At 42.5% G+C, this 20351-nt stretch overlaps 1 protein-coding gene across 4 annotated transcripts in view; it reads left to right on the forward strand.

The window, feature by feature from the left end:
- SLC22A4 (solute carrier family 22 member 4) overlaps positions 1-18444 on the forward strand; it is a 42975-nt gene extending 24531 nt beyond the window's left edge. For 2 of the 4 annotated variants that reach the window (XM_047729123.1, XM_047729126.1), the window contains 8 exons: positions 698-869; positions 4929-5055; positions 8036-8136; positions 9239-9453; positions 10462-10644; positions 13115-13250; positions 14392-14574; positions 15647-18444. In XM_047729123.1, the coding sequence (XP_047585079.1) occupies positions 698-869; positions 4929-5055; positions 8036-8136; positions 9239-9453; positions 10462-10644; positions 13115-13250; positions 14392-14574; positions 15647-15722 (1193 nt within the window). In that variant the 3' untranslated portion in view covers positions 15723-18444. Of the gene's footprint in view, positions 1-697; positions 870-4928; positions 5056-8035; positions 8137-9238; positions 9454-10461; positions 10645-12451; positions 12573-13114; positions 13251-14391; positions 14575-15646 lie in introns of those variants that run through there. The other 2 variants (XM_047729124.1, XM_047729125.1) reach the window with 2 other exon arrangements.
- Positions 18445-20351: the final 1907 nt, after the last annotated feature.

Genomic DNA, 20351 nt, shown 5'->3' on the forward strand with positions numbered 1-20351 from the left:
CTGCCACCTGCTGGGCCTGCAAAATAGCTCCTTCTTTCTTTCCTTGTTCTGAATAGACTGTGTCTGCCTGGGCCTGATCTCTGGGTACAATGAGGCTGCAGGGAATTCAGCTCCGGGTGCCTGCGGAGCGGTTGGGGCGGGGCAGCTGCTCTGTGTACCTCCCAGGTCAGCTGGATCACAGTTATCATTTCTCAGGGCTCAAGGGTTGCTAATGGTATCCTAACAAGACTTTGTTAACTATGAACTGTCCACTGTTTCCCAAGACCCCGTGGCTGTCTGTTTATAGTGGGGAAACCTGGGAAAGGCTACATGCACTGTGACCTCACAAAGCCCTTTGGAAGAGCCCCCACCATCTCCCGGGACACCCTGTCTGCTCCTCACCCTGGGCATTTATTTTGGAAACAGGGCCTCCTCAGAAGAGATGACCTCTCGGGGCTGGGCATTGAGACAGCCTGTAAAAGATAAATCTGTGGCTCCTTTAAAATCTCATGAAAACTCATCCTTCTCTGAAGGGGCAAGTCTTGGGTCGCCTCCCACTTTCCTTCACCCTAATCTCACCTCCTCTGGGCCCAAAGGCAAATCCCTTTTCCCTTTTCCCAGCAACTGTAGTTTGAACTTTTAACTGCCAGGTAATGATATAAAACGGCAAATATTAAAGTGAGCTAAAATGCTAATACTCCTCCCTTGTTTTGAACAGGAACTGAAATTCTTGGCAAGTCAGTTCGTATTATATTCTCTACGTTAGGAGTGTGCACATTTTTTGCAGTTGGCTACATGCTGCTGCCCCTGTTTGCTTACTTCATCAGAGACTGGCGGATGCTGCTGCTGGCGCTGACGGTGCCCGGGGTGCTGTGCCTCCCGCTGTGGTGGTGAGTGTGGCTCTGTCCCAGACAGCCCCCTGCCGCGGGCCAGCATGCCCGGAGCCAGCACCTGGTGCTGACGCTCTTTCGGGCTCCGTCATCTCCTTCATCTCCATGGAGCTGGCCGGGCCCCAGGCTTCCAAGCCCAGGGCATGTTTGCCTCTCTGCAGGCGGGCCTGCATGCTGCCGTCCTCGGATTCTCCACGGTCCCACCCAGCACCGTGCTCTTCTCGGGAAGCCCATCCCTGCGGGGGCCCACCCCACTCTTGTCTGCTGTTGGTTGTTGATGTTGTTTGTGGAGATGGTACTGGTGGGTTTTGTTTGTTGTTTCTAACTCTGCCCCATGCTGCTCTTTGGACACTTTTCTCTCTCTAGGAAATCTCTTTCTCCTTATGGATTCAATTAATGTAATTTCCTCAAACTTTCCTATCACGGGGTGATTCACATCTAGGATGTGCCTCTTTATCTACTTTGTCTTTTAAAAAAATATTTCATTTATTTATTTGTCAGAGAGAGACCACTCACAGGCAGGGGGAGTGGCAGACAGAGGGAGAAGCAGGCTCCTGGCTGAGCAAAGAGCCTCATTTGGGACTCTATCCCAGGATCCTGGGATGATGTCCTGAGCCCAAAGCACTTAATCAACTGAGCCACCCAGGTGTCCCTCTGCTTGTCCTGAAGGGTGAGAGAATTACTTTCATTTAATGAGAGAAATGTTCTCTCCTTCCTCAATCCTGCCACCCAATTTTGACACATCAGTGTGGGATTAACCAAGTTTGGAGATACTGGCCCCAGTTTCACCCAACGGGATTATGTGGGAATTTTCAGGTGAGAGAAGAGATTAGAGTAATGGAATAAGGTCCCAGCTGCACCTTCTTTGGGGGATTCCCCATTTCTTTTGTTTTGTTTTGTTTTGTTTTGTTTTGGGGTTTTTTTTCCTCCCATATTTAAGCAAGAGGAAAGGGGATTTCTTCTATTGGTGAGTCTCTTTCTCTCTTGCTCTCTCTCATTAATTCTTCTTGCTTTGGTTTCATGATATCAATATAAAATCTCCCAACAGTGATAAGTTTTACCAAACTGCTTGATCTCCACCTACTTAACAAACAATGCAAGTCTCTTTGACCATTTTTTAAAAACTCATAGTTTAGATTCACCCTCATGGTCCTGTCCTTTGTATACAGCCTAGGAATTTGTCAGAAGGTCCTTTATCTTGCCGCAACTGTTAGGCAACCTTAGAGGCTGACAGGTGGCACATTTTGGCCCTGTTGGACCAGTTAGCTCAGGTTGGACCACTCCCAGTTACGGTCTTTTTATCGTGTCTAAGACTGCTATCGTTATTCAGTGTAAACTCTTGGCATGGATGTGCCTGGGAGGAGAAAGCACTTTTTCCCTCAGTTGCCTGGAATTTGAGAGACAGTGTGTTCAATGTTAGATACTGCTCTGGTTTGGAGGTTTCCTCTGCAATCCAATCTGAGGGTCAGGAAACCTTATGGTAAATAAGGACAGGCCATTAACTCCACAGCTCTGTCTCCAAGGAAGCACCCCAGGTTTATAAGAGCAGGGCAATTTTCTGGAATGAGAGCCATCATGATCATCATCATAATCACCAACATCAGCTTCGTCACATCTTCTGACGCTCCTTCCACAATTCTCCTGCTGACTGAATTTGTTGTAAACAAAATTCGTGAACAGAGTTTCTCTCAAGACACAAGACAAGACTATTCAAAGGTTATTTTCTGCCTCCACAGATGAATGATATTAAGAATCTGTGATCCCTGGCTCTAGCTGTCATTTTGGCCCAAGAGACCAGTACTTCTATAATATGTTATAACCAACCTTATTACTGTGTGATTCTATCAGAGAGAGAGAGAGAGAGAATAAAAATAAAAGGGCCCTGACTGACTATAAGAGGTTCATAAAGATTTTAATTTCTAGGGCCTGGACCTTTGCTTCGGGTCCCAATATTGCCGCAAGGAACAACTCTGATAGGTCAGCCCCTGTGGTTTACAGCAAAGACAGTGCATCCCATGAGGAGCTGACTTACCCTTGCCCTAAGGAAAGTTCTTCCTTCCGGCCTGGCTTGTGAATGCTCTGAACTGTGGGCACACTGTACAAGGGACAGAACTGCCCCAGACAGAGGGCAGCCCAGGGACAGTACTACAAAGCCGTGTGCTTGTCCTAAAAGTTTAACAATAGTCTTGGCATTTTCCTATAAAAACAAAATAGCTTTCTTATGAACACCTCGTTCTTGAGGGTGGGACTTCCTGAAGCCATGCTCATCAGTCTAGGTGGGCTGGGGTCATGAGGGGTTGGCTTTGGGCTGCCGTGCTCCCTGCTGCCCGCTCAGTGTAAGAGACTTTCCAGCAATGCCCTGCCCCTGCTCTATCTGAATTCAGTTTACAGAGAGCCTGTAGTAACCTTGTTTGGCGCTCCACTAACTTCTACAATGATCAACTAGACTTGATTCTCCATCCAGCACAAAAGCCATGGCCAAAGTAGAAATCATGGCACCCTGAGCACCATGGGCTAGAAATGGGAGTAAGCCCTGCAGGTGGTTTGGGGATTTTTATATCTCAAGTTCCCTTTAAAAGGTTTGGCAAGAACGGACCACAATCGTGAATGGAGTTTATGTATAGGGAATGGGGAAGGAGCCTATAGATGCAGCATGGGGGAAGCTTTGCAATATCTAGCCAACTAAACATTAGGAACTTGAGGTCCATGAGGGCCCTTAGAGCCTGTGGGCAGAAAGTAGGGTATTTCTAAGAACAACCCAGTGGAGGAAAGACATGGCTCAGAAGTAGAAGTGTGGTATACATGGATATAGGTGTGAAGTACACAGTGGCTGGAAAGCAAGAGCGCTAATTCTGCACTAAAGCAGTAGCCACTAGCCACATGCACATTCTTTGATTAAAAGTAAATAAAATAAAAAAATTCCTTTGCTCATTCACACGAGTTACACCAGCTCAATAGCCGAACGAGGTTATTGGCTACGATATAAGGCAATGCAGCCACAGAGCCCTGCAGAAAGCTTTCCTGGATAGATCAGCTCTAGTTACGGAAGGTCAGTGACCTAACATCATCAGAGTTACTACAGGGACCAACTAAGGGCATGTTCCAAAGTGACATAAACTGGGTTCCTTTTTTAACCCATGTGCTAGTAGGCTGGGGAAGGGAGCTGAGGCTTGGCCATTTGACAAGTTGTGCTTTACTCTGAGGTTAATTCCTGGTGAGGCTTTGGAGGAGCCCCTTTAATGAGAGGAGGCCTCTGTGTCAGCTACATGTGATGTATTTTCTCAGATCACTGAGTACTGACCGATAGGTAAGAAAACAAGAGCTGGCAGAGGAATGGCTAAGAGATACTGAGAAGCAAAAAGTAAAAATAGAAAATATGTAAATAAATATAAGTATGAGAAAAAGAAATACTAATAGAAAAAATAGAAAAATTAGGAAAAAATAGAAGCAAACTCTGTGTAATAAAAAGTTTCTAGACATTAAAAAAAAAAATTGTCTCCCAAAACCTCATTTGGTGACTCAGTGTCCTGGGGATCTGAGAGTCACAGGGACAGCCCATGGGGGGGCTGTCCACGTTTCCACCTTTTCCTGTGACTACAAGAAAAGCCCAAAGAGCACAGATGCCTCGACCACCTTTACTTGGTAAATTTCTGACCATTATCAGTTGGGCACCAGGAGTTCTCCAAGGGATAGACGCACTGAAAAGACACTAGATTGTGTTTCTTTAAGAGCCACATTGGTTATTAAGTTTGAAATGACTTTCTCCCCCTGCCCTGGCTTACAGCACCTATAGTTAATGTTACCCTTTATTGTCTGATCCAGCCTTCCAGTCCAACTGATGATCAACCTTGTGATTTGATCAGAGCTTTGAAACTTGGAGGTGCTTCTATTTATTCCTATTATCAATGGAAATCTTATGAGGCCTCCTTCCTGGTTTTTTTTTTTTTAATAGACAAACTACAATCTGACAAAATAAAAATTGCTTGGGGGCAACTTACGGTGACTAGTATTAAACCCCGCTATTGTGAAAAATTATAAACAATTACAAATTTATTCCAGGTTTATTCCTGAATCTCCCCGGTGGTTGATATCCCAGAGAAGATTTTCAGAGGCTGAAAGTATCATCCAAAAAGCTGCAAAAATGAACAACATAGCTGCCCCAAGGGTGATTTTTGATCCTATGGAGGTAAGCATTTGCAGATGTGTCCTCTTAAAGTCAGCAATGTATTTTTGATTTAATTGAATGTGACGTGTGCCCACTGTGCACCAGGCTCTGTGTGAGTCCTTAAGACCCTGTGATGATGAAGTGCTGACGTGAAACCTACCTCAGAGGGCTGCGAGGGAATGAGATGCAATCATATATGTAAACTGCTTAGTTTACAACATGTGTTGATTAAATACTAGTCCCCCTTCCCTTTGGCAAGTTTTATCTCCAACTTTATGTTGGTATTGCTCCATACCACTGCAGTTACATACCAGTGATTTCTCAATGTCCAGATGAAGTGGGAAAAATGTGGTTGAGGGGTATGCTATCCATGATGTTCCCACCGTACTCTGAATCATGCTGCAGCTGCTGAGGAAGCTGTGTTTGCCTTTGGTTTGCTGCGTCGTGTCTACACCCTAAAGGCGTGAAGGCACAGGCTCAAGGGGTCACCCCTGAAAACAGGAGGCCACAAGGGAAAGATGATATTCTGTGGTAGCAGCCGTACTCGCTGACAGTCCGTGGGGAATTGCAGTGTCCCTGTCCACGCCCTCTGCGGGTCCTAGAGAAAATAAGAAAAGTTAGATACAGTTTCTATGCTTAAGGAGCACAGCGTGTAGCTACGGTGGTCAAGAGGATTAGATGTAAACATAAACGGGAGGAAGTGCTAAGCATCCAAGGTAGGGATGCTGTGTAGCAGCAGAGAAAGGCAGCAGACGGATCCAGGCTGAAGAGGCAGGTCCAAACCAGGGTCTGGGGGCTTAGATGAGTGGAGAGGAGGGGGGCAGTGCATTCCTCGCTAGGAGAAGGGCAGGGGACTCTTCAGGATACCCCAAGAAGATGGGGACAGCTGCAGCGACAGTACACCTGCTCCACGCTCAAGTCTACAGACTCAAGGCTGGCCTCCCCAGAAAGCAGGACTCTGTGGAGGTTGGGAGGCACATGGAGCCTGAACTGGACGAGCCCGCTGAAGGAAAGGGAGCTTGTGCTCCTCTCCGCTGCTCACCTCCTGGCAAAGGTGTATACGCCAGCACATACAGCCTGCTCGGAATGACAACAGAGAGTCTACCAGATGTCAGGCATGGTGTTAGTTTCTTTGATGTTCACACAAGCCAGAGCTAGTGGGTACTACTCCAGGCCCTTTTTCCAGGAGTGGACACTGAGGTACAGGGAAGCTAAGGAATTTGCCCACAACCACATAGCTAGAAATCTCACTAGGTCTCTTGGTACCAGAAGACATGCACTTAACAGCATGTCATTTCCTAACTCATGTTAGAGGCAGTGGATAGAAAAAAATACAGAATAGTGTCATGTTGGAAAGCTATCTTGGGCTTCCCTGGCTTTCTTTCTGAAGTACCTTCAGCCTGCTCATGGCGTCTGGTCCAAAGGTATTTTGGTGACTCCATATAGGCACAAGCCCTGGATATAAGACTATTCTTGTCCTGAGTTTTCTAAAACTGGCTGTTATCAAAATCACCCAAGCGGGGGGGAATCACCCAAGTAGCTTTAAAAATACAGAGTTGTAGGCTTCAGGGCCCCAGGGAGGATTCGGAGTCAGCACGCCCTGGGTGGGACCTGGCAAGCTGCCTTTTCATAAGGGCCCTGTGGAAGCAGCAAGTGTGAGCATGGGCCTGATGCACAGGTCCTATCCATGCATGGTACCACTTCCTCCATGAAGACTTCTAGTTCCTACTAGTTTATGCAGGGGCTTTACTTTGGTTGTGATAATAGAGTTTTGCTGCCAGGGGCATGTTCTAGGGCTGTTCACTCCAAACTGTGTAGAAGAAGAAAAGTAAAATGTCTGTGAGCAGCAGGTGGGAGTGTCTGGTTATTCTTGGAAAGAAGGATGCTCATATCTGGGGAGCACCTGCTACAAAGGCAGGTCTGGCAGTCTTACTCCTTCACAGCAGACACTCCTTCCTAAGCCTCTTATTGCATATACCTCATGTCCTAAAGAGATTCCACACCTCAGAGCCTTGTAACTTTTTTTACAAGCTCCAACAAACTTAGTTATCTAGATTTCTACCACATGGCAAGTTAACTTTAGTAAATTAAAAGTAGAGGAAGGAAGCCCATTGACAGCAATGAGAAACTGCCACCAACCAGATTGTTAGCATCTTTTTCTCAATGGTGCAGTCATAGTAATAATTATAGTTTAAAAAAGTTGGGCATCTATCATGGTTCAAGTACTATGCTAAGCTTTATATATATATATATATATGAATGACTCATTTAATCTTCTCAACTCCCAATTATTTTTAAGATTTTATTTATTAACTTGACAGAGAGAGACACAGCGAGAGAGGGAACACAAGCTAGGGGAGTGGAACACAAGCTAGGGGAGTGGGAGAGGGAGAAGCAGGCTTCCCGCCGAGCAGGGAGCCTGAAGGGGGGCTCGATTTCAGGACCCTGGGATCATGACCCGAGCCGAAGGCAGATGCTTAACAACTGAACCACCCAGGTGCCCCTATTTATACCTTTTTAAAGGAGAAGTGAACTGATGCTCAGACCTCTTGTCCAAGGCCCTCCGTGAGTCCAAATCTCTTCTGACTCTGAGACAACAACAAGAAAAATACAAAAAGCAGACATGGACCTCAAGGGAGCTGGGGCTGTTTGGCTCTGTCCACTCAACAGGTCCTAAGGATCACAGCTCAATGTGATTCGAGTCACCACAGTGGTGACCATGAGTCAAGAAAAGGCTATTAGCAGTCAGGTTTTATATAAAGAGGCAGTGAAGCCAATGTTACATATTTCAAAGGCTCAGTCTAAAATGGGCCACAAGTATTTTAAAGAGTTAGGATAAGCATCTTATATGTAGATGCCCTTATTCCCCTCAAATTCCAGGCTTCTGAGCATATTCAAGGTGAAGGAGCGTTACAGGCATAACAGGTCTTTCCCACAATGCCAATGGTTGAAGATACCTCCTCATTACCTCTTAATCTCACAGTGATTTACATTATTTTAGCTACAGGAACTAAAACTCCCTGGTCAGCAGAAAGTTCTCATTCTGGACCTGTTCAGGACTCGGAATATTGCCACAATAACCATTATGTCCTTGCTCCTGTGGTAAGTAATAAATGATCTATGGATATGACACACAACACCTAAGGACACAACTGATTTTCTCTAATTCACAGCAACGTCAGGGCAAGGGTTGAGTCTTCCTGAGACAAAACAGAAATTCCAGAATTCTAAGTTATTTGGAAATGGCTCCATTCAACTCATGGAACTGGATGCTGAAAAAAAGTCACAGGGAACGTAAAAAAGTAACATGACATTTAAGCCTGCTTACTGTGGGCCACAGGGAAAGGGTCCCTCCCCTCCTAAAGTCATTGGGATTCATACTAATTATGTTGCTGGTTCCTGAAAGTGAGAGGCTAATTCAGCTCCTGCTTCCCAAAGCTATACTGTCAACAGAATGGTAACATCAGAGTAACAATGTTCCTGAAAACATTTTTCAGATATCCTCTGCTTTTCAGTCATGTTAATAGTAAGCAAACTTCTGCACAGAGGAGTCTGCAAGGTGCAGTTGTTTTTGCACAGAAGAGTTTTACAGTTCTGCAGAAGTCAACTGTAATGACAGGGTGTGCGGTGTGTACTATGTTCCATGGGACTTCCATTCTCTTCCCTAAAGTGAGTTTTAATAAATCGATTGGGATTCACCAAAAGAGAATCCCACAGTATTACCTATGTGTCCTCATTTTTCTTTTGGGTAAGAATAAATCTGGATTTTGTGTTCACTGACGTGACTGATACGCTTTCTTCAGATAATAGTTGTAAGGGAACAAGGATGTACGAATTGTTCAGGAAATACTGAAATTTGAAATTAACTAGACCAGGGTAGGTGTTGTTAAATGTTGGCAGATCTAGACTAGTGCTGTCCAAGAGAACTTGCCACAACAATGAAAATGTTTTATATCTGAGTTGTCCATTGTTGTAACCAGTAGGCACAGGTGGCTCTGAAGCAGGTGAAGTGTGGCCAGTGTGACTAAAGAACTGAATTTTTAATTTAATTTAATTTTAATTGACATACTTTTTAAATAGCCATATGTGGCTAGTGGCTACTTGTAGGACAGAAAGACTGGGACAATTTCTTGACCATCATGGAATCATTGAGTGGTTCAGGCTATCCTCTTGGCATTTTTGCCTTTTTTCTTTTGTCTTTCAGGATGCTAACCTCAGTGGGTTACTTTGCTCTGTCTCTCAACGCTCCTAATTTACATGGAGATGCCTACCTGAACTGTTTCCTTTCTGCCTTGATTGAGGTTCCCGCTTACATTACAGCCTGGCTGCTGCTTCGAAGGCTGCCTCGGCGTTACATCATCGCCGGCGTACTGTTCTTGGGAGGAGGTGTGCTTCTTTTAATTCAGTTCGTACCCGCAGGTAAGAAGTTAACTAATATTAACCGCTTACTGGAAAAGAGCTGCACCTTGACTAGACTAATCATTAGTCACTGTGCCCTGTTTGTGTCGCCTTTACATCATAAGCTCTTCTTAAGTCAACTGGACAAGCGATAGCTAACTACGGCATTTCCTGTGTTCACAACAACTCCCCTGACATGGGAGTCAGCCTTAAGGGATCAGAAATCACTGCCTGAGAGGAAGCCTGATGCCGTCCATCATTCCCGTGGTACTTTCAGACCTCTTCCCTGAGGAGCATTTTCCAGCGTTGCAGTGTGTAGGACTGCCAGTTCCCATATAAGGCAGTGATTTTTAGGGCCTGTAATCCTTAAGCAGTTGAAGAGCACACGAAGACATTTGCTTCTTTTTTCTCCTTATGCCTAACTTTCTCATATTAAAATGTTGTCAATAGATCATTAATAACCTAGTATTATACATAAAACATATATCTCTTTGATAATTATAAACAGGTTAGAAAGGATAGGTCTTTCTCTTTGAAGATTAAACTTAACTATATTAACATGCTAACAACTTACAATGAAACTGCTGTAACAAATGAAAGTAGGCAAAGGTCACTGAATGCACTGAAAAGCAGTAGAGCCAAACAGAAAGCAACCCATCACTCTCTATCTTTGTTTGTGTCCAATTATTAAGATATTTGAAGACAAAGTGTTACTTGGGGAATATCTCCTTTTTTTAGAGAGAGAGACATGAGGAAAGAGAGGGGCAGAGAGAAAGGGAGAGAGAGAATCTTAATCTTAAGCACACTCGGTGCAGAGCCCAGGATAGGGCTGGATCTCACGATCTTGAGAACATGAGTTGAGCTGAAATCAAAGTTGGAAGCTTAACTGACTGAGTCACCTAGGTGCTCTGGGAACATCTTTACATTATAAAAACATTGCTGTACAAGCAAAGAGGACAATGAAAGCAACTGAGTTAACAAAGTCTTACTTCTAGGAGCACCTCTTTTTACACGGGGTCTCTTTTCCAGATTACAACTTCTTGTCCATTGGTCTGGTGATGTTAGGGAAGTTCGGGATCACCTCTGCTTTCTCCATGCTGTATGTCTTCACCGCAGAGCTTTACCCCACCCCGGTCAGGAACATGGCTGTGGGGTTCACATCCATGGCCTCCAGAGTGGGCAGCATCATTGCTCCCTACTTTGTTTACCTCGGTGAGATGCATCTTGTCAATTTGTTCTTTTTTAAAAAATATAAAGGAATAGATTTTTCATTGTGAAAAAATGCAAACAGCACAGAAAGTACTGGAAAAAGTACAACTTCACTTCTCCCTCGGCTCCCCAGACTGCAGCCCTAGAAGTAGCTAATATTAACACTTTGGTGAGTAGCCCTGCAGACATTTTGTTTTGCAAAACATATAGATACACAATAAAATTAAACATATAAACAAAATTATATATATTGTTTCACAACTTTTTAAATATAACATTGTATCAGAATATCTTTCCTTATTAGTGTATAGAGCTTTTACCTTCTTTTTAGTTGGTATATATTCTTCCAATGTATGTATATACATAATTTGTTTAACTAGGCTCAATGGATAGACATTTATTCTATTTCCTGGTTTTTGTTATCACACATAACACTGCAATAATCATTCCTCTATCCCCCTAAGACCCTTTGTTCATTTAATTACATACACTTGGATTCATGGATTGTTGGAGCAAATTAAAATTTTCATAGATATTGCCAAACTGGCCTCTAAATATTGTACTAATTTACAGTCCAACTATCAATATATGAGAGGGCCTATTTCTCCATATCCTCACTAACAATGGGGATGACCCAATTTTTTAATCATTGGTAATCTGTTACCTGAAAAATGGATATCATTATTGCTTTCATTTCTAATTCAATTATAAATAAGGTTGAATTTTTTTTTAAGATTTCTTTATTTATTTGAGAGACAGAGCACAGGAGAACATGCTCACGTGAGTTGGGGGGGAGGGGCAGAGGAAGAGAATCTTCAAGCAGAAGCCCTACTGAGCACAGAGTCCGATGCGGGGCTCTATCTCAAAACCCATGAGATCATGACCTAAGCCGAAATCAAGAGTCAGACATTTAACCGAGGGCTGAGCCACCCAGGCGCCCCTAATTTGTGAGAGCTCTTTGTAATTGAAAGAAACTAGCCCTTTGCATATATGTAGTAAATATTTTTCTTAGTTCATCATATACTTTGACTTTATGATATTTTAGGAAATTTTAGTTTTTATATGGTCAGATTTTGCAATCTGGAGTAACACCACAGGGGGGCTTTGGTGGGTTGTTCAATGAATGTAGGATCTCGTACTCCAAGCCTAAGTAAGCCTCAATAAGGACTCTTACGGTGAGAGATGCTGATACACCTCCTATTCTTCCTAGTCATCCATTGGTTACCTACTGGTCCAAACACGCATGCAGACAAATACTATATCTGAATTCTCACGAAAGGTACACCCTAATTTTTGCAGAGAAAGTGAAACATTTTCTTATCTTAAACATACTCTGCATTGCTGCCCTGAACAAGCCCTAAGAAAGCACATTAAAATATTGAATGGTGTCGGGGCACCTGGGTGGTTCAGTGGGTTAAAGCCTCTGCCTTCGGCTCAGGTCATGATCTCAGGGTCCTGGGATGGAGCCTCGAGATGGGCTCTAAGCTCAGCAGGGAGCCTGCTTCCCTTCCTCTCTCTCTGCCTGCCTCTCTGGCTACTTGTGATCTCTGTCTGTCAAATGAATAAATAAAATCTTTGAAAAAAATATTGAATGGTGTCATTTTCCCTTCGTTCCTTCTTCTTTCAAGCCATGCTTACTTCATCTAAGGGCAGACCACTGGTACAGATGAAAGGGAGGAGTCTGAGACAGCTTTCTGTTCTGCAACAACTACTCCTGTTAGTGACACAGACACCTCAGAGGAGCTTCCAGATTAACATCCGTCAAATAAAATTCTTGGGTGTGTTGTTCCTCTATAATCTCTGTTTGCAGAAAGGAGGCAAGATGAGGATCTGTTATTCTCCTGTCCAAGTAACGCCACAAAAGGAAGAGGTGGAGAATGGTTCTTATAAAACCAAGACACATAAACATTGCAAAAAGAAACCAAATCCAGGTATATAGTGCATTCACTATGCCTGACATTGAGTGATTGAAATTGGATTAAACATATTACTTAGGTTTTTTTTCTTTTAAGAGTTTCATGGCTCTTTGGACCTAGCTGTCCACTGCAGCCTACTTCACAGTTCAGGCAAAAGCAAAGTTCACACCAGTCATCATGGCCTGTACCTGTCCCTGTGATGTCCTTTCTCCTCCTTGATGTCCTCTCATCCCCATCTCCAATGACTTCCACCTTGAGAGGGAAAACTTGGTTGGCAAAGACTTTCATCAATGGAACATCTGTCATTCGTGGTTCAATAGTGGCTTAGAGATTGCCAAATGGCATGAAAGACTTTACAATATTGCAAAAGCACATTTATGGAAATCACAGAGGCAATGGCTTCTGCCAAAAAGAAACTGTGATCTTTTGCATACCCTTTTCCTTCTGAAAATGTTCAGATTTGAGTACTCTCAAATACTGTTTGCCACCATGACAAAACAATTCCCAGGAGTATCTGGAGAATCCCTGTATCCAATTGATGTTCTTGTACCTTCCAGGTGCTTACAATAGAGTTCTGCCCTACATTGTCATGGGTAGCCTGACTGTCTTCATTGGAATCATCACCCTTTTCTTCCCTGAAAGTTTTGGAATGACTCTACCAGAGACCTTAGAGCAGATGCAGAAAGTGAAAGGGTAAGTAGAACTTTAAAAACTAGTAGCAAAATCCCTCAGAAGGAATAAGCATTCAATAATAGCCAGGAAGTTTCTGAAAAAGCAGAGTAGAAAGTAGAGAGTAGCTCTATCAGATAATAAAGTATATTACTAAGCAAAGATAATTAAAACTATATGATAAGGGTATAGGAATAGAACTCACTGGAATAGTATAGAGTTCAGAATTAAATCCAAGAAACTATGAGAACTCAGTCTATGCTAAAAAGTAGCAATTTGAAATCAGTAAGGAAAATTATATTATTCAGTAAAGGGTGTTAGAGAATTCAGCTAGCTATGCTGGATAAATTAAAAACTTACATCCTACTTCAGAATAATACATCAATAAATTGCAGAGTGTTTAAAAATTGAGGCCTAAAAATGTAAAATCATAAGTGTACCAGAAGAAAACACACATATTTTTGTTATGTTTTGCTCAGAGAAGGCCTTTCTGAACATGATATGAAAAGCAAAGAGACGTAAAGGAAAAGATTGCTACCACTGATTATGAAACTTTAGAAATTGTTGGCACAGCAAGAAAGGAAACTGTAAATAAAAACAAAGGTCAAAAAGCCGGGGGGGAAATATTTGCAACACACAATATACACATGGGGCTTATACAGCTAATATACACGAAACTCTCAGCAGTCAGTGGGAAAAAGACAGACAACTCAGCAGGAAAACTGGCAAAGGTCACCAACAATCAGTTGACAGAAAAAAAATCTCATTGGCAGGTATATACATGAAAAACAATACTTGTCCACATTAATAAAGAAATACGAAATGAAACAATTTAGTATCTTTTTGGGGGGCCTATGAGATTTATGAGAGTTTTCCCTCCTGATACCCACCATTTCTGATACCAACTAGGTGTCCTACAATATCATTCAATTCCAACACTAACCACCAGTTTGCATCAGAATCCACAGGTTTTAGAGCTTAGTCCCACAAGACTGCCCTCCCTTCAGATGCCAGTGGTAAATATCAGGTCCCCAGGTTATTCACACTTCTATCCAACTTGGTTGCGAAGTCTGGTGTTTCCACAACCTCCCCTCTCTCCACTCAAGTTCAGTAATTTGCCGGAATGACTCACAGAACTCAGGTAACAGTTTCCTTACCATTTCAGGTTTATTATAAAGAATGCACATGAACAGCCAAGTGAAGAGGTACAAAGGGTGAGGTCCAGAAGGGTCCAGAGTGCAAGAGCTTCTGTCCCCATGCATTTGGGGAGCACCACCGTCCTCACACATGGATGTGTTCACCAATTCAGAAGCTCTCCAAACCTCAGTGTTCAGGGGGTTTTATGGAGGTTTTATCATCTTGGCATGATCCATAACTAATCCAACCTCTAGCCCCTCACCCCTCCTTGGGGGTTGGAAGGTGCAGCTGAAAGTTTGAGGCTTCTAATCAAGGCCTGATCTTTCTGGCAACCAGCCTCCATCCTGAAGTTATCAAGGGGCCCTCCAGGAGTTGCCTAATTAGAACAAAACACAAGATGCTCCTATGCCCCCTATCACCCAGGAAATGACAAAGGATTTAGGAGCTTTGTGTCAGGAACTGGGGACAAAAATCAAATATCTTTCTACAGTATCACAGATTGGCAAACAATTAAAGATGAGTGGATTCATAGAAGTTGAGATTCTAGAGTGAAACTGCCTGGCTTCAAATCCCAAATCTAGGGCGTGAATTTGGGAAAATTACTTAATTTTCACTAAACCTTGGGATTCACATCTATTATATGGAAATAGTTCATATGACTATCTTTTTTTTTTTTTAACATTTTATTTATTTATTTGAGAGAAGAGAGAGACGGTGAGAGAGAGCATGAGCGAGGAGAAGGTCAGAGGGAGAAGCAGACTCCCCGTGGAGCTGGGAGCCCGATGAGGGACTCGATCCCGGGACTCCAGGATCATGACCTGAGCTGAAGGCAGTCGCTCAACCAACTGAGCCACCCAGGCGCCCCTCATATGACTATCTTGAAGTTCTATAAGATAACACGTCTTTAGTGCCTGGCCAAGAAGAACATAAATCTATGTATGAGTGGATGATTCTGATCTCTGACAGAACATGTATAACAAAGTGTGCCCCAAAAGTTGTTTTCTTCTAATGATATAACTATTTCAACATTAACTTTAGCATGCTGAGAAGTCATGTTTACCATTCCATCCTTTCCTTGGGGAAACTGTAGAATTAGAGAATACAAGCTCTAGACTCCTGAGCTATTATTAGAGTTATATTCATTGACTGGATAAATGTTTTTCTTTTTTCTTTCTTTCTTATTTTTTTTCAGTGTTGGGTAAAAGTTTTTTAATGTCAGTCTGGCATTATAAAGAGGAGAATCTTGAATATTTAATTTTCTCTAACCCTTATTTTATTTTCAGGTTCAGGTTTAGGAAAAAACCAAGAGATTCAGTGGAGAAGGAAGAAAATCCCAAAGTTCTAATAACTTCGTTCTGATAAGATCTCCACCCCATTTGGTGACCTGAAAACTAAATGCATCAGACTCTGTGAGGAAACCAAAGCCTTTCCTAAGGAACTGGACCAAGCCTAAAGATGAACACTAAGATGACTCTGCTGTTGAGAAATACTTGTCATAGAGCACACTCTGGGCCACTCTTCCAGAAAATCTCCTTGTTTTAAAAAAACCATTTCCAGAGAGTCTACCATCCTAGTGAATTCGATGAAATGGGTTCATAAGATTTTTTGAAAATCTTATGGTCAAGGACTGGTAAATCCATACAAATATTGACACTCATTTCCACACATACAAATACTATTCAAATAAAAAGAATGTCATTGTATTAACGCAACTATCAGGTGACAACAGTATGTGTGTGTGTATGTGTATCACTGAAACAGCACATTCAAAATTATAGTCGTGTTTGAGGCAAACTCATATACTGCTGTAACTAAATGATTAGATGTGGTATTCCCATCCAGAAAATTTTGTACAGTACTTTGAAGGGAATTGATGGCAGATAACAGTAGTGTTTTGCAAGTGAAATGCCACAGGAGATCGAGTAGCTTGGGTCGTATGACCCACTGGCCTTTAGGAAGGAAACCCAGACAGATCCCTGCTACAGTTTCAGAGGCTATAACTCACCGGTCCGCATTCACTGTGATCTTTTTGAGCATGTGTTTAAACCATCTGTTTCTTTAGAGCGGCTGAAGAGGTATTTTGCTAGTAAACAGAGAATCAGGAGAGCCACAAACCAGTTAGGTTGGTAAAGACCATTTGTTTGTGCTGCAGCCAAGAGCTACTGGCCCCCAGGAAGGGAGCTGTTTCAAGCCAACAATTTGGAGAGACTTTTAAAACAGTTCTTTCCATTAATAGATTCCTTCCTAAGTGTCGTCTACAGCTGCTAGTCTCCCAGCCGGGGCTGCATCTGGTTTCAGTTCCACAAGTGAGCAGGGGAGAAGAAAGCTGGGGTCGTGTGTTATAAGCTCAGGAGAGTCACATCCAGTCTCTGTCTTAGCATGTTTTAGGCACACTGAGATGACAACAGAGCAGGACATTACTCCTGGACACCTGGGCGGCATGCTTTCATTGAAAGTGGCCTCTGTGACCACAGCACAGTGGTAAGCTCCCCTTTCTTATACCCAGCACTATGCTGTGTGCATAGAAACAGGTAGCCCCTGGTTTTAATATGATGCTTGATGGCATCAGCTCCGGAAAAACAATTATCCTCAAAAGTAAATTTTCACAAACTATTTTTTAGAGGAAACTTGGATGTAATATTTTTGATAAATAGTCCTTATTATTTCAGGTTCCTTATCTTGAACTTTTCTGATTAACCCCTAATTTTTTTTCTCTCTATTGCCATATTTCTAACACTTATTTTATATCCTACTGACACACTGATCCTACCTTTCGACTGTTACTTTAAAATCCACCAGAATATCCTAGAATAATTTATGTTTCTCATTGGAGACAGAAGCATAGCTTCTGTCATCCACCCAGTGCTTTCATCTCCCCCATGGATGCAGCCTGTCTGGATCAGCTTTCCACCTACCTTGCTGAGCACTGGGCAGCCTGTCCCACAGAGAGCAGGCCATGCTGCCTCCCAAGAAGCTCTTCTCAAACTTTCTTCCCACCCCACCGGCAGTAGCTGTTCCCTCCTCTGAGCTCTTCAGGTACTTGTTAACCCTCACTGAGCTGGACTCTTGTCTTATTGCCCCCATAGCCTCTTAGCCTCTGGGGGGCTAGGAACCCTACCTTGTTTCTCTTTTTATCCTCTGTAGATCTGTTTAGCACAGTGCTTTCTTGCATTTAACAAGCATTGATAAATATTTTTTAGTTAAGAAACTTTGTAACTCCAGTTTGGTGGAAATGTTTGTTTGATACATAGACATTAAAATTTTTAAATGCCTATTTACAAAGTGCTCTTAAAGCTTTTTCTAAATATAAGAAGTAAGGATGTGATAATTACCTTTTACTGTTGTTTGTACATTAAAATAGTAAGAGATGACTTTTTTAAATGTTTTTATAAAGGCAACAAGTACACAGATGATTATCTCTTTGATAGCTCAAAGACCAAGTAGATCAACAGATGTCAAAAGATCATTTGATTAAATTCAAGATACGTTCCTGATTTTTAAAAACTGCTTTTAAAGTTAGATCTACAAGGCAACATCCCACACTGGCTTATGAATAGCACTCTGACTGGCAGCCAATCTCATATTGCATGTTCTAGAATCTAGTGTCTTGCCTGGATTCTGTTAGCTTCTGAACCAGACCTTCCTCCTTAATTCTGCTCCTGCCCGCCCTGAGTCTGTCCTCGGCACAGCAGCCTGAGTTATCTAAACAAGACCATGTCACTTTTCCACCCAAAACCTTCCAAGAGCTTCCCATCTCAGGTACTCTTCTTCCCCCCCTTTATGGTCTCACGGCACATGCTTTTATTTACATGAGTTTCGTCCTACTTCCATCAGGTTTTTGAGAAGTTAAAGTCTTTTTGATAGTCTCTACATAGGAGGTTCATATGTCCCAGTTTTCCCAAGACAGTCATAGTATCTATCTATGGGCCTAGGGTGATTATTAATACCCCCCAAAACCTTTCGCTCTAAAAATGTCCCAGTTTGGATGACGAGTTATATATGCTCACCAATTATAGGGTCCTGCTCTGTGTGTCCCTACCTTATGTCTTTGCTCAAATGTCACCTGCTTGATAAATACTTACCTGACTACCCAATTTTAAATTGTATCTTGTTCTTTCTGTCCCAAACTCACGTGTACCTGGTTCATTTTTCACCATAGTTTTTAATTACCCTCTAACATCCTAATTTACCTCTTCATTTTTTTTTTAATGTCCTTCTTCCTCATGGAGCTTAACATTCTATCCCCAGCAGTTAGAAGTGTGTTTGGTACATATACATATTTGATACTTGATAAATATTTGTCTAAAAATGAATGAATAGGCATACCTGGGGGGCTCAGTCGTTAAGCATCTGCCTTCAGCTCAGGTCATGATTTCAGGGACCTGGGATCTGGTCCCGCATCAGGCTCCCTGCTCAGCAAGGAGTCTGCTTCTCCCACTCTCTCTCCCTCTGCTTGCTGTTCCCTGCTCATGCTCTCCCTCTCTGTCAAATAAATAAATAAATAAAATGTTTTTTAAAAATGAATAAATAGAGGTGCCTGGGTGGCTCAGTGGGTTGAAGCCTCTGCCTTCGGCTCAGGTCATGATCTCAGGGTCCTGGGATCAAGCCCCACATCGGGCTTTCTGCTCAGCAGGGAGCCTGCTTCCTCCTCTCTCTCTGCCTGCCTCTCTGGCTACTTGTGATCTCTGTCAAATAAGTAAATAAAATCTTTAAAAAAATGAATAAATATATTATTACAATCATTATTATGATTAAATTATGATTATTATGATTAAATTGACAAAAGTAATTATTAGTTTTCAAACAAGAAAAGATTAGCCAATAAACATACCAAAAAAGTGTTCTGGGTCCCCTGGGTGGCTCCACTGGTTAAGTGTCCAACTCTTTTTTTTTTTTTAGAGAGAGTACATGCAAGTGAGGGGATGGAAAGAGGGAGAAAATCTTCAAACAGACTTCCTGCTGAGCATGGAGCCTGATGCAGGCTCAATCTTAGGACCCATGAGATCATGACTTGAGTGAAAGCAAGAATCAGAAGCTTAAGTGACTGAGCCACTCAGCGGCCCCAAGTGTCTGATTCTTCATCTCAGCTCAGGTCTTGATCTCAGGATCGTAAGTTCAAGCCCCATGTTGGGCTCCAAGCCAGGCACAGAGCCTACTTAAAAAAAAGGGAAAAAAAAATTCTGCTTCATAAGCAATAGAAAAGAATACTAATTGGTGTGAAAATGTGATGCCATTTTCCAGTTAACACATTAGCAAAGATTACAAAATAATGGTATTCAGTAATAATGAGAGTATGACGAGATGAATTTTCATATTCCTCTGGTGAGAATGTAAATTGGATTATTTTTTCTAGAAAAGAAAATGGCAGTGTTTCCAGGGCCTTAAAACGCTTGGGTATTTTTTCTTTTTCCTTTTCTTTCTTTCTTTCTTTTTTTTTTTAAGAGAGAGAGACAGTGTGCACGTGGGAGCAGGAGGGGGCATGGGGTAGGGAGGAGGGGTAGAGGGAGAGAGAGATTCTTTTTTTTAAAAGATTTTATTTATTTATTTGACAGACAGAGATCACAAGTAGGCATAGATGCAGGCAGAGAGAGAGGGAGACTCCCCGCTGAGCAGAGAGCCTGATGTGGGGCTCGATCCCAGAACCCCGGGATCATGACCTGAGCCGAAGCAGAGGCTTTAACCCACTAAGCCACCCAGGTGCCCCAAAAGAGAGATTCTTAAGTAGGGTCCATGCCCAGCACAGAGTCTGATGCAGGGCTCAGTCTCATAATTCTGAGAACATGACCTGAGCTGAAATCAAGAGACGCTTAACCGACTGAGTCACCCAGGCACTCCACAAATAGTCTGATTTAAAAATGGACAAAAGATTTTAATAAGAAGTTCTCCAAAGAAGATATACAAATGGTCAGCAAGCATATGAAATGATGCTCAACATCACTAATCATGAGAATCTCAAACCCAAAGCACAAGACACCGCCTCATACCCAT

The sequence above is a fragment of the Lutra lutra genome, chromosome 5 (genome assembly GCF_902655055.1).
Source record: "Lutra lutra chromosome 5, mLutLut1.2, whole genome shotgun sequence".
NCBI lineage: Eukaryota > Metazoa > Chordata > Mammalia > Carnivora > Mustelidae > Lutra > Lutra lutra.